Below are 14,302 nucleotides of genomic sequence, written 5' to 3' on the forward strand. Positions count from 1 at the left end.
AAGAAACTACGAGTCCCGAGAGGCAGCGCGTGCGCGGCGGAAGTGGGCGCTCGTGACGTCAACCGGGCGCGCCCCGTGCGCCGGCTACGTTGTGGGAAGGGAAGTCGCTCGGGCAGCGTCTGGGATCGGCTGCTGAGTGGAGGTGGCGGGGCAGCTCGCCTCCGGGCCGAGGCCGCAGTAGAGCTCCAGGTGAGCCCCGAGGACTGCTCCGCCTGCGCGCGACTGTTGTTCGCGCTGGCGGCCGTGTCTTCCGGCAGCTCGCGGCCCGGCGTCACGGCGGCTAGGGAGTGACCATGCCGGCGTCCGGCCCCTCTGGGCCTCCGGCCCGCGGTCTAGTTGCTGGAGAAAATCAGAGACGCCCACTTACATGGGAATCTCAGATAAAGGAATAATTTTTTTATAAGCATGTCCGACGTACTGCGTGGGACTCCTAATTCGTTCCTTGCTCGAAATTCAGATGTAACTGGGCGGTCTGTATCTTCATTTGCTAAACCTGGCAGCCATACCCGAGGCCCCGGGCTAATGGAGAGCAGCTGGGCGGGCGGGGCACCGTCGGCGTCCCGGAGGCCGAAGACGTGTAGTGGGGGATGTGGGGGTCGGGCGGCGACCTGCGCTCTCCAGCCTGCGCCTGGCCCGACTGGTCTCCCACGCTGTCCTTCCTCCTGCTGAACTGTCCTGGGAGTGAATCGCTAGGGATTGGATATTTGCTTCGTTTTTCTGCCGCATTCTGATGAACAAGGAGCTTGCTGGCCATACGCTGATGAACCTGGGTGAAAAAGCCATTCGTTTTACCTCCTCGGTAACGTTGCGGTCTAATCGGCTTCAACTAAGGTTTTTCCTTAAGGGCTTGGTGGTTCAGTCCCAGTCGTTGCACCATCACTATCTACGTGCTCACAGGGAGGTCACTTCCCCTCCCTGCTAACATTAGCCCCCTGGGAGGGCTGCCTGAGGCTCGAGTGAGGTCAAGTGTGGCAACCGCGTGGACCCTGGATAAGCCTTAGAGGGTTCTGAGTCTCGTAGTGTTGCCCTTGCCTGAAGCGGGCCGCAGTTCTCCAGCCTCGAGACAAGCCTTAGAATCAACTCGCTTGCTTTTGACCCCTGACCCTTCCGAAGGGTGGAAGAGAACATGTAAAGTGATCTCCTTGCCAGATAACTCAGAAGAGGGGTGCTGATAGCCAAACGTTCCTCCATATTGCGCCTTGTAAAAGAAATTGTTTTCTTCCATCTAGGAAGATGTTACCAAGTACTGCAGTGAATTCCTCGGTGCAGGGGAACGGAGTCTTGAATTCCAGGGATGCAGCAAGACACACAGCTGGAGCAAAACGCTACAAATACCTCAGGAGGCTTTTTCGATTTCGCCAGATGGACTTTGAGTTTGCTGCCTGGCAGATGCTCTACCTGTTCACTTCCCCACAGAGGGTTTATAGGAACTTTCATTACCGGAAACAGACAAAGGACCAGTGGGCCAGAGATGACCCTGCTTTCTTGGTCCTGTTGAGTATCTGGCTCTGTGGTAAGTGTTAGTTTCTGCAGTAGAGTTGAAGAACAAATGGAGCATTTTGGATTAGGTTTGTCGTTGGAAGGATCTTTTGTTTTAATGTGTTTTGGGGTGGAATTTGGAGATATTTGAAGCTGCTTTTTCTGTAGCCTCAAAAAAATCACAGGAGAGTTTTATTTTTCCTAGTTCTACAGGTCTCAGTCAGATGCTAGAGTAAATTGAACTGCTGCTTTGGGACTTTGAGGAGCAGGGGAAAAGGTTTACTCCATGTCTTTTAGCTATAGTGAACCAATACCCAAACTCCAACTTGCTTGTAAAAAAGAATACCAGGATTGGACATTGTATTTCACAATTAAGTAAATCCAGAGAGTTCCAAAAGTACTGACGTGAACTTGAAAATCCGTTTTTAAGTTCTCCAGTAGTGTAATAAAAGTGGGTCAGTCACCTGTAGGGTGTTGAAGTATGTAAAGTGTTAATTCACCTTCAACCGGACTTAAAATATGCGAGTGCTTTTTCTGTACTGGTGCTGTTTGGAATGCTGGGACTATCATGGTAAACTACCCACCTTGGTAAACTTAACATATCTATATCCCAAGGTGGTTCACATTGCTACATGGGTTACATATAACATCCTAGGAGTTTTGTTTCAGTCTCTCTGTCCCACTAGATTTGGAGGCCAAGTGTGTCAGTCACCTTTCCATTACTATAACAAAATACCTGAGAAACAATTTACAAGGAGGAAATTTTTATTTTGGCTCATGGTTCCACAGGTTCCAGTCCATGGTCACTTGACTCATGTTGAAGCAAAACATGGTGGCAAGTTCATGGTGGAGTAAAACTGCTCATCTCATGATGGCCAGGAAACAGAAGGAAGGGCCAGGATCCCAATCTCCCTTTCAAGGGCATACCCCCAGTGACCTAACTTCCTTTCACTAGGCCCCACCTCCTAAAAGTTCTGCCAGCTTCTGGTATCGCCAACGTTGGCAACTGAGCCTTTAGCACATGGGCCTTTGGGGGTTATTTAAGATCCAAACCATAACTCCAGAGAATATGTCCTGTATCTAGCAGAGTGTCTGAATGAATCTTGTAAATATTTCTTTCAGTATCCACTATAGGATTTGGCTTTGTGCTGGACATGGGATTTTTTGAGACGATAAAACTTCTCCTATGGGTTGTGTTCATAGATTGTGTAGGCGTTGGTCTTCTGATATCAACTTTAATGTGGTAAGTATCATTAACTTTGGCTTTTCAGTTTCTGTAGACGCTCCATTTGTTCACTTCAGAGGTACAAAGCTAATGGAAATTGAAACCAAGATGGATTAACTGAGAAGATCGTTTTCTTTTATGGTGCTGGGGATGGAACCCAGGGCAGGCACTTTAACAATGAGCCATATCCCAAGCCCCCTGAAAGGATGAGTTTTAACGACCATAGTTATAATAGCTTGCCTTCCTGTGCTGGTGTATCAGAAAATTCTCGAAGAAATGCTCTGTATTATCACATTGTGGCAAACGGTAGAAATAGTGATTATTTATATTAACAAAATCACAGATTTTGGAAACATTGCACATTTTAGCCGATTCTGCTCATCTCTATGATAAGATGGTCTGCATTTGTCAGTGGGGCCACTTGTAGAAATGTTCCATAGTGTTGAGATTTGAGGGTTATTTCATGGACTATAACTTTGAATCTTTGATATTAAGGGGAGTACACTTGAAAAAGAAGGACTTAAAAATCTAGTACCTTCCTGCCAAGAGTGAAACATAAACACACTCAGGTTTTATTGAAAGGGCTCTTGGCCTGATTTTTCTAGGATTGATTTACAGCAGCAGTGTCCTGGTGAATCTGGCCCTGGCATTTGGCTTTTCACTTCTCTCACAGGTAAACTACTCCTGTGGGGTTGGCCTGCCAGCTGAAGGGTCGTGCATGTGGCAGGTGATCTCCGTCGAGGGCCAGTGGTTGAGTAGGAGTGGTGGTCACTGAATCAGGAAAACAGGAAGGAACATTTTAGTCACAGTGAGCTTTATGCTACTCCATAAAATTCTTTTTCATTCAAGATTATTTAACTGTTCATATTTGTGGGGCTCTGTGCAGTGACTGGATATAAAGTTTTGGTGTTGGGAATCTTTGAGCCTCTAGTTCTTTGTAAAATGCGTAATAAATTGTTGTGATGGTAGGCACCCCACTGCTGTGATGCAATAGAACTCATTCCTCTCTTATTGGGTTTGGACACCCCGTTACCCAGCTTCCCTAGACCGCCCCACTCCACACTTCCCTGCCTCTAGTTTTACGAAATCAACTTTTTAATCCTTTACACATGAGCAAGAATATGCAGTTGTATTTCTGTGCCTGGCTTGTTTAATTTATTCTGTAAAGTTGGAATGGCACGTTCTTGACTAAAACAGAATATTTTGGAAAGTTCATTTGTTCAAGTGAAGCAGAATTACTTCAGCATTTTTAGATAACTAAGTGTGGGACTATTTAGTATACTGCACCATGTTCCCCACCCCTCCCCCATTTATTTTCTATTTTTATCTCCTCTGAAGGAGGAGAATTTTTTTTTTTTTTTTTGTACTGGGGATGGAACCCAGGGCCTTCTACTTACAAGGCAAGCACACTACCAACTGAGCTATCTCCCCTGCCCCAAGAATTTTCTTAATTGTATCCTTGAATTGAAATGCCTTGACACATAAAAAGGTACATTGAATCTCCACAGATATTTATAATACCTGTGATCCATGGTCTTTGAAGAGCGACTTCTAGTTACCTGGACATTATACCTTTCATTCATTGATCGCTTACATGAGTTAGTAGGCCACAGCTGAATAACTAATTGTTCTTATGGCTAGGGAGACCACCGGCCCCTCTTTCCTTTGTTTCTTCCTTTTAGTAGGAGTTGACACTGGTCTTAGTCTTGGACTGGGTCCCTGCATATTCTAGTGATGTCATTCAGGCCTGTGGCTGTAAATACTCCCTCCACATTGAAGAGCTTCTCTCTCCTCTAAACTGTGGCCTTCACGTACATCTCCTTACTCCGTGCTGGTTGGCTCCTTAAGCGTCCCCAGTCCCGCTCCAAAGTCCCCTTGACTTATTTCTCAGACCCCCTTCCAACATTAATCCTGTCACACATCTCCACCTCCCCTGCTACCTGCCACTCTTGGTCATCCCATCCTCACCCCTAGTCTACTCTCAGACTGGCCACGAGAGAGACCCCACCAGAACATTCTGCCAGGCACTTCTTGCCAACCCCCAGTGGCTTCTCTCTCCATCAGCAGTGGAAGCCAAGCCTTAGAATAGTCACTGGCACCAGGAAATCTGGCTCCACATTTCTTCTGTGGCTTCCCTTCCTGGCCCTTCCTTCCTGCAGGTCTTAGCCTTTCCTCCAGCAAGCCAGACACTGTCACTACCCTTGGGTCTTTAACCAGAATGTTTTAAAATTGTGCTTCAGGTTTGTATTCTGTCCTTTTCATTGCTCCATTTTTCTCCATGGTACAATCCGACAGACACCGATGTTCTGGTCAGTCTCCCCCCACTAGAGTGTGGGCGGGGTTTTTCTGTGTTTTATTCCCTGCAGCATCTACAGAATTATAGAGTGATGTCTGTCTCTAGAAAGTAGCCAATAAGTGTAAATAGAATAAATTTTATTGTACTATGAAGGGAATTTTAATTTGGCCCTTTAGGTTCATCTCTAACAAGTATTTAGTGAAGCGACAGAGCAGAGACTATGACGTGGAGTGGGGCTACGCCTTCGACGTGCATCTCAACGCTTTTTATCCACTCCTAGTCATTTTGCATTTTATCCAGCTTTTCTTCATCAACCGTAAGTAAGAGTCCCTCCCAAATGTTGCCATGGCTTCCTTGTATGCACTGTAAAGAGACTCACTGTGTGCATTTCTTCTGGCAGATGTTATCCTAACAGATACATTTATTGGATATTTAGTTGGAAATACCTTGTGGCTGATTGCAGTTGGCTATTACATCTATGTAACCTTCCTAGGATACAGTGGTAAGAAATTGTCATGTGCCTGAGTAGATAATGGAGGGGGACGTGGTAACCGCATACTCACATTTTTTACCATTATGAGATGGACAGGCCCCATCCCAAGTATATGATACGATCTTTAGAACAGTAAGGATACAGGTTCACCGATTCCCATTTTCCAGTGAGGAAACTGAGAAAGGTTACCTGGCCCATGGTCACACAGCTAGAAAGTGGCCTGGCTGGTATATGACAGATTTCATAACCTCCTGGCACTGTGTTTGAATCCTGCGGACCATCTCTAAGCTACTGACAGGAGTCCAGGACCACTTTGGTCTCCCTTCTCTCCTGCATGTTCGGGTTCTAGGCCATCAACACCGGGACACAGTGGGGAAGGTCTGGGCTTGCAGGCATGTGACTGGAGCTGTGGAAAACCTTTGTGCTCCATTTTCTTTTTTGTGATCATGTGTACAGCTTTGCCTACCAGGAGATGATCAGAGATCAGGCCCAACTTGCTGACCTCAGGATGTTTGCCAGTTTACTTTTAAATCTTGTCAGCTCATTTTTCTTAATGAGTAACATTCTTACATTCGTCTTTGTTTATATTGTTCCATTACCAGCCAGGTGTGGTGCCTGACTGTAATCTCAGCTGTTCAGGAAGCAGGAGGATCCCAAGTTGGAGGTTGGGCTGGGGATGTAGTTCAGGGGTGGAGCATTTGATTCCCAGTACCGGCCCCCCAAAAGGATCTCCAGTGCTAATTCTAGTGCTCCTACATGCGGTGGCCCTTCCTGTTCTGGGTGGACAGAACCTTACCTTTAGCACCTTTCTTCCTCTGACTGGTCCTCTGGTCAGAGCTGTCCCCAGCCCTTCCCCTGCTCTAGGGCCAGCTTCGTGACTGGGTTCAAGCCGATGGCTGTGGTCAGTGGGTGTCTGAACGCTCCCCTGGAGTGCTCTGACAGCACAGTCTCCATTGGGAGCTTTCTGTGGCCCCCTGAGCTGCGATGTGTGGGAACTGTGGGCGGCTGGAGCCAGAGTTCCCGTTTCATGCCTTTGGTTCTTCGCTGAAACTTGGGGCATTAGTAGAAATCATCTTTGGAAAGTGGGGACGGGTGTGTGATGCTTTTTGCACTGGAACTGTTCAGATGGCTAAAAGCTCTCTTCCCTCCATCTCCATCTGTCTCAGAACTTTAAGATAGGCTTCTGAGGTGGTCAGGGTCCTGCTGTCCCTTGCTCAGTCCCAACAGCAGCACAGTATTTATAGTTCTACGAACAGCGTCCTGTACTTTTGGGCCCCACGTGTTGAAGTAAGAGCTGTGTTTCAGCATGCTCGCTTGTTTCATTTCTCTCCTCCAGCACTGCCCTTTTTGAAAAATACAGTGATTCTTCTCTACCCCTTTGCACCGCTGATTCTGCTCTACGGGCTGTCACTGGCACTAGGATGGAACTTTACCCGCGCGCTGTGTTCTTTCTACAAGTATAGAGTGAAATGAAGAGAAGGCGGCAATGTTCTAGCTTAGTGGCATCGACAGTGGTGAGGTGACAATTTCTTGTAAAACTTGTAAATAAAACTTTGTAGATATCTTAAAGGTGTAAAGTTTACAGATGAGGAGATATATTAACACTGTGGTCAAGTACATTCCCCAAGACTAATTAAATGTACATTTCTTTAATAAATATTTTTTAAACTAAAGCATGCATGTTGTAATATTGGCACACAAGAGCTCTATATAACTCTTTATAGGAATTATTTTTGGACAATGGGCTATCCTCCGTCTCCCCGAAGCTTTTTAACCTGTCATGCAGCCACTTAGTAGAGGTCCTGACGTCACTGACAGTGTCGTCTGTGGAGAAGGAGGGACATGATAAAGCAGAAACTCCCCAAATACACCAGACCCAGGCGGCGCTGGGGGCTGCTTTCGCAGATGGCAGCGTGTGAGACTAAGCAAATGCCTGTATGAACAGCGGCAATCCCGGTCTGACGACAGGGCTGTTAAAAGTCTTTTCAAAACAAAGGAACCTGGTTCTAACGGCAAAGAAACTTCTTGTTTCATGCTAATTTTATTAGATGGACTCTTGCAATTGGCATGGCTTTTTAAACCTCTTTATTTCAAATACACACAAACGGTTGTGGCACAGAGAAACAGTGATGAAAGGCACAGTCAACAGGACCAGTTATTAGGTTTTCAATTATAGCAGCAACTTGAAAATAAATACTCTGTCTTTAAAAATCCAATAGGTACCTAAAATATTACAGATATTAACCGTTCAACACATGAAGACAGGTTAAGGAAAATATGTACATTTAGGAAGGAAAAAAACTGGTACAACCTGGCAGAGATTGTTCAGGCAGCTTCTCCAAGGGATGCCTCCAGAAACATCCCCGAATGCGAAGACGGCCTTTCCAAAGGAAGCGCTCTGAATGAGACATGCCGAGTTCTTCATTCCATGAAGTAAACAACCCTTAGGCTTAGCAGACTAAGACTTCCTTAGAAAACATCACTGTCTCTACTGAAATGAAAGTATCAAATCTGCTGGCAGTGCATCTTACAGTACTGTCGATATCCGCCATTTTTAAGGCTCAGAGAATGTCTTCAAAAGAGATTTTCACCAAAGTTGAGCAGACATCGAGCACTTTGAACAAATAACGGGATGCTAATCAGAGTGAGGTACAAACCAACCTTTGATTCCGGGACAGCTGCTGATTACTAATACAATGAAACAATTAGGAGCAAGCGATACAGAAGAGCCTGCCTAATGTCTGAGGGTATTAAAATGTTCACCACAGTCCTCACTTTTGAGCTATTAGCACCACTGCTCTTGACATTTGACTACAGTGTCAACTGGGGGGACGATGCTCTGCTTCCTTCCACGCTCACTCCACTGTCTTTTGTCCTGCGTTGCCAAGGGCAAAATCTGCGGCCTGGCACACGGAGGCCAGCGCTCTACCACTGAGCTGCACCCCGGCACACCCTACTGTCTCTCCTGCCTCTCAGCTCCAACAACCCAGAGCGCCAGCTCCTCCTCTCCTGTTTGTTCTTTGACGATGGTCTAATTAGTGCCCAGACCGGAGAAGTGGGTGGGAAGAGTTTATATAACAATGATACACAAACCCTCATGTGGCCGCTTTTCCTAATACTGCTTCAGTAGTCTTTTTAGCCTTGTATGTTCACATGCATTAAATAAAGTAAGCATACTAGTTATCATAGCATACATCTGTTAAGATTAAGAATTTAAAATTTCACAACTATCAAACTAAATTTTACACACTATAAATATTGCTACATAGCTTGGAAAAGCTGCTTTTATAAATGGATTGAGTTTGGAAATCTAAGTTTCCTTATAACACAAAGATGTGATTATATTTGCAGTCTTGACAGTTTGTAGCTTCTAATTTCCTTTCACTCTACTGTTCTTAAATCAAGGGTACAGCAATATAGTAAGGATGAGCACAAAAATGGATTAGCCAAACTAAAAACTTCATTCGCAATTAATGGCTTGAAAGCTGAGAGGTATTTTGGGAAACATTCTCAAAGTACAAAAATTTGGTTGGCACAAATAGGGTTTGATCTGCTAGGTAATAAACAGTTTTGACTCAAAAAAAAAAAAAAAAAAAGTCCCTCCAATAGAATGAATTACCTAATCTCTACATACAGGAAGGAGTTATTTCTCTTAATTTGGTGTCTGCCCTGAAATTATCACTTTATCCTCCTTTTGTATATATATGACAGGTGAAGAGCAGTCTATTCCAAATCACTGTGAATAGCTTGCCTAGGAAAAAAGGCTCCTCCATTTCTATTCCTACAACTCATTCTAACAGTTCTTGTATAAAACACGACATTTTGCCCACAAACTTGCAATGAAGACTGAGATCTCTGGCACAAAACATCCTAGCTGAGGCTCAGGAATATGACTTGCTAGTAGACTATTCATGCACCTATCAAGAAATACCCAACACACTACAGATAATCCAGTACGAAGTCTCCTAATGACTCACTCATTTTCTGCTGTACGACAACTGCCACGACGTAGCAACAGAAACACCCGTTTATCACCCCGCGGTTCTGGTCAGAAGTCCCAGCAGGCTCAGCTGAGCTCTCCGATTAGGTCTCACAAAGCCGGGATCGAGGGGCTGGCCAGGCTGGTGCTTATCTGGGGACAAATCCGTTTCCAAGCCCATGCAGGAGCTTGTGGCCCCAGTCGGCTCCTGTGGCTATAGGGCTGTATGCCTCATTTGTCTGGCTGACAGCCAGACCCTCCTGGAGGTCACCTGCATTCCTTCCCATGTGACCCCTCCCACTTCAAATAAGCAATGGTGCTTTGAGTTCTGCTTTGACTCTACGACCTCACTACCAGTCTTAGGAAACAGCTTTTAAAGGGCTCAGGAGGCTGGATTAGTCGTCCCCAGATAATCTTTTGCTACATAACATTACATAATCATGGATCATACAGTTCTACCCACACTCAAAGGGGAGGATATTATACAAGGTTCTGGGAAAGGAGTTGTTCTTAGAATTCTGTCTACTATAAACACGCTGCTATGAGCTGGAATGCTCTCTCGAAACATGCTATTTCCAAATCTCCAAACTTCTTTGAGGGACAATACTGTTGGGAGACATTATTATTAAAAATTTAAAAGAAGCCTTTACAAGTTTGCTGATGACTTTTAAAATGTACCTTCTAATATTTTAGTGCAGCTGATCTGTAAAGTTGTACAGACAGAACCTTGGTTCAAAGACATCTCTAATGGCTAAATGTGCACATGTATGTCTAGCCTATGTCTAGATCCAGAACCAAGAGACCCTGGACCTTCGGTGCTAGAAATCGGCCCTTGACTTTCTCTTCTCACCCCAAACACTCCTCATTGTGTGATGGTGTGCTCATGTCTGCTTTTAACCCTGTCATCAGAAGTCTCTCTAATTCTAGTTCTGAAGTATTCACATTGTGTTCCACATAGCACTTCCCACCAGAACTTTCTACATGATGGAAATGTTCTCCATCTCTGGGGCCAATGCAGTAGCCACTTGTCACATGGCCACCGAGCACTGGAAACGCTGCAAGTTCAACTGCAGAACTGAATTTTGTATTAATTTGAAAAGCGGTGTCTAGTGACTTGTGCACAGGCAGGCGTGCACGGCTCAAGAGTCTGAGTAGTTTACCTGGAATACACGCCAGATGCCAATCCACATCAGGGGGTAGGACTAATATATACACACATATATATATGTATGCATATGTGTGTGTGACATTTTCCCCATCCACTGTTTTGGGTCAAGTGGTTCAGTGTCAAGTGCAAGTACTCTGGCTCCAGGCGTTCTTTGCCCGCTATACCCTTCAGGGTCACGACTACAATCTTGCTTGGGGAAAACACAACTGCTGTCAATCGTCTGGCACAGGACCTGGTGCAAAGGAGGGGCAACCAACGCTGAGGCCAGGCGAGTCCGCCGCTGCAGTGGAGGACAGAGGAAAAGAGGTGTGACACGCAGGTGGCTGCAGGAGCTCAGGGACCGCACACGCACAGTCACGGCTGGACAGGCAGGTGCGGGTGCGTGGGTGGCCAGGGCCGGGGGAGGGGGTGGGCTGCAAGAGCTGATCTACTGGCTCAGAGGGGATAGCACCTGCCATGTGCCTGGCATGTTCTAGGCACAGGGAACAAAGCCACAGGGAGGAGGGAGAAGGAAAAAGAGTGATGGAAAGAGGAGCAGAAGCTGGGGTGTGGGCCGCACTGGGTGGGCTCCGCATCTTCAAGAAGCCCTAACAAGTGGCCCAAGGAGCTACACCACTTTGTCCTGCTAGGTTGGCTTTCCCTTCTGAAGTCACAGTTGCTACTGAGGATCCAGGACCCCAGGGGTCTCCTGAGCCCATGTGCACAGACCTTCACCTTCTGTCACTCAAGTGCTTTAGTAGTGATTTAGAATGCTGAGCTGGTGCCAACATTTATAACAAGGCGAGTCCTCTGTTTGAAAGAAATCTGCTTATGGGCTCTGGGACGGGGTATTTAAAAATTTCAACTGAAATCTGACATCAAAATCATTGGTGGACTTGTTGACCAAGGAAACTAAACAGTGCAACAACAGAGCGGGGGGTGGCGACAGAACCAGATGGGCGTCTCCCAGCCTCCCCTTCATCCTGCACAGCAAGGGCAGCATCCCACACACTCAAGAGCCGTGAAGCTCCTCCAGGCGAGAGGTCACCAGCCGTCGGACCTCTCTCAGCCCTCAGCCTCAGCCAGGGCCACTCAGAAAGCTCAGGGGACCCACCTGTGCAATCCTGCAACACACCTGTAACCCACGGGGTTGTCAGAATAGCCTGGCTGGCGACTGGCATTGATAGCTCCTGTTTAAAAGTGAAGCACTTCTGTAAAGATCACCCATTGCTGAGGCTGGTAATATTCTTTGTTGACAGTAGTGATATTTGGAACTGCTGTTTAAGATAATAAATGCTTTTGGACACAGGATTTTCTTATAAGATCACAATACAGAATAAATCATACTGGAAAAACATACATCTGCTATACTACCTTTTGCCACAAACCTATATTATGATTTTATTTTTCTTTAAAATTATATCCATTATGACCATATAATAACATTACCTAAAAACACTAACTCAAATGAGAGCAGATATAAAAGGATCAACAAGAAAAGAGAATGCATCTAACTCATGGATTAAAGACAAAGATTAAAAAGGAAGGGTTTGCCGCCTTCCACACCAGAGGAGACAGCGAGTCGAGTCCGTGCTGATTCATGCCTGCACACTGAGATTCGTCGGATTGATTTTCCGTGGCTACATACCACAGTACAGTGAAGTAACCCTCAAGAAGACGTTGGGTCTTTAAAATCTTGGCTTTAAGGAATGACAAATGCCTTTGAAAATATTTTGTTTAGAATCGCTGTGATTATAAAAGTACTTCAGTTAAGAAATCCATCTATAATCAATCTTAAATGGCAGTGCATTTGAAAAATGGCATTGATTTGTAATGTCTGCATTTCCAAAGAAAAATATAGAAAGAACTTAAAAAAGCAAGGTAACTGGTTCTCAAAAAAAGTATCAATTCAAAAATTTACTGCACAAAAATATGTACTCCTTAAGTGTTTCTAATAAATTAACTCCATAACATTTTATGTGTATTTATATTTATATATATATAATCCCTGATAATCTATAAAAGAGGGTCTATAATAGTAAAATAAATGAACTTCAAAAGTACCCCCTTCATAAAATGTATTTAACATTAGTTTTTCTCAAATTTAAGGAATGTAACAATATGTACAACTCGATGTATTAGTATAATACCAAAACAGTACAAGTCCTAATAACAGGCTGTCATAATTGTAAAATGTTTGCATCAAGTTAAAATTGGAGACCAGCATAGTTCAAATGAATACAATTATCCTTGGGAGATTCGCTTTCCAAGTGGAAACAGCAATCGTCTTATCTACAGTAGATTCACAAGAGGTAGTGTTCAAGTTTAAAAAAAAAAAAAAAAAAAAAAAAGTACATGCTTATCTTTAACAGAGTCACCAGAAAACATGTTGGTTTCTTAGATGATCAATTAGTGATTTTTTTAATATGAATCTGAAACACAAAATAATGAAAAGTATAAGGCAGTTAATTCTCAGTTCCAAAAAAGTCTTACATTAAATATCAAACTGTTATAAAAATTTAGTATCTAAGTGGTTTCACTGATTCAGCATATTCTTACCTCATTAAGAATGGCCCACACAGCAGAGTTCTGGATGACTGACAGACGAAAGGCCGAGATGGGATTGAGGCTAGGATCCACCATTCCCTCCGCAACACCATTCTCAAACTTTCCTTCAAAACAAAAATCAATACTTGTCAGACAGACTGAAATAGTCACACATAAAACATCACTGACTGAAGGCAGGAAAGGAATACACCAAAATATTTCTGGTCCATGTCTCTATTCAGGGCACAGATATCCCCTCGTCCTGCCACTTTCCTACTTTCATTCAGCTTTAAGTTTTCAAGAAGTAGTGTATGCTTGAAAACATTAGAAGAAACCTATTTAGTTAGGCAGAACTATACTTCTGTTTAAATAAAAAAAAAAAAAAAAAAAAGAAATATGTGTTCTTGCATTGACAATGTTTTAACATGCAGATTTTAGCAAACCGTGACTTCAAAAACCTTGCCAAAATAAAATCTAACTCAACTGTCTTGAAGGTTAAGTCAAGCGTAACAACTTCCGTGTTTCAATCAGGTCAAGTACAGAGGCTGCCTTGAGCAGGGGCTCGAGGCATGTGTGTTCTCTGCAAGGGCTTCTCTAGAAGGGCTGCAAAGGCAGGCCTCGGCGTCCATTTGCAGCGCCACTGGAAACGACAAGCTGAAACAGCTCTCCTGTAGGAGAGTAAGCCAAGACCTTCCAGTAGGGGGCGTGCTTGGTACCAAATTTGTCTTGCTCTAAGGAATTCCTTCTCGAAACACAGCATGCTGTCCTAAGTGGTGCGAAAACGGTTCCTTCTGGTCAAAGTGGTCTTAAGTCAAGAGCTGGTAAATGTTTTCCATAAAGGGCAGTCTCTGTGAACCAAGAGGAAACTGAGGAAACAAGGCAGGTACTAACAGAAAAAGAAAAAACAAATTCCCACAAATTCTTCCTTGATGAAATTCAGTATATAATAACAAGTACAGTTCTTTGTGTAATATGGGTATTCTAAGAAGAAGGTATTCCTTTTTCTTGGGATCACATTTCACTTAAATGGGGTTCAGAGTTAGGTGTTTATCACCCCGACTCCCTGCAAATGTTCATCTGTCAAGGCCAATCCTGTATTTTCTCTCTGAAGTGCCCTTTCACATAGACACTGGTAC

The 14,302-nt window shown here is 44.4% G+C and overlaps 2 protein-coding genes across 10 annotated transcripts in view; one reads left to right on the forward strand and one right to left on the reverse strand.

The window, feature by feature from the left end:
- The first annotated feature begins 40 nt into the window (after positions 1–40).
- UNC50 (unc-50 inner nuclear membrane RNA binding protein) lies at positions 41–7,169 on the forward strand. 2 transcript variants are annotated; one of them, XM_079111343.1, is made up of 6 exons: positions 41–189; positions 1,230–1,513; positions 2,602–2,722; positions 5,177–5,316; positions 5,401–5,502; positions 6,830–7,169. In XM_079111343.1, the coding sequence occupies exons 2-6, from the start codon at positions 1,234–1,236 to the stop codon at positions 6,964–6,966; spliced, it is 780 nt and encodes a 259-aa protein (XP_078967469.1). In that variant the 5' UTR covers positions 41–189; positions 1,230–1,233; the 3' UTR covers positions 6,967–7,169. The 2 variants fall into 2 exon arrangements, with proteins under 2 accessions (XP_078967469.1, XP_078967470.1); XM_079111344.1 differs by having other exon boundaries at positions 63–189; positions 1,234–1,513.
- A 5,790-nt stretch (positions 7,170–12,959) lies between these two features.
- The window catches only part of MGAT4A (alpha-1,3-mannosyl-glycoprotein 4-beta-N-acetylglucosaminyltransferase A), an 86,245-nt gene continuing 84,902 nt past the window's right edge, over positions 12,960–14,302 (reverse strand). For all 8 annotated transcript variants that reach the window (XM_079111333.1, XM_079111332.1, XM_079111334.1 and 5 more), the window contains 2 exons: positions 13,179–13,291; positions 12,960–13,051 (listed from right to left, as the gene is read on the reverse strand). In XM_079111333.1, the coding sequence (XP_078967459.1) occupies positions 13,025–13,051; positions 13,179–13,291 (140 nt within the window). In that variant the 3' untranslated portion in view covers positions 12,960–13,024. The remainder of the gene's footprint in view (positions 13,052–13,178; positions 13,292–14,302) is intronic.

Source organism: Sciurus vulgaris (genome assembly GCF_902686455.1).
Source record: "Sciurus vulgaris genome assembly, chromosome: 14".
Lineage (NCBI taxonomy): Eukaryota > Metazoa > Chordata > Mammalia > Rodentia > Sciuridae > Sciurus > Sciurus vulgaris.

Excerpts from the sequence above, each read along its gene's own strand:
- UNC50 (XM_079111343.1), top strand. The coding sequence starts at position 1,234 with ATGTTACCAAGTACTGCAGTGAATTCCTCGGTGCAGGGGAACGGAGTC. Across the intron at positions 1,514-2,601 it reads GTTGAGTATCTGGCTCTGTG|TATCCACTATAGGATTTGGC; the intron begins GTAAGTGTTAGT and ends TATTTCTTTCAG. Across the intron at positions 5,317-5,400 it reads CCAGCTTTTCTTCATCAACC|ATGTTATCCTAACAGATACA; the intron begins GTAAGTAAGAGT and ends TTCTTCTGGCAG.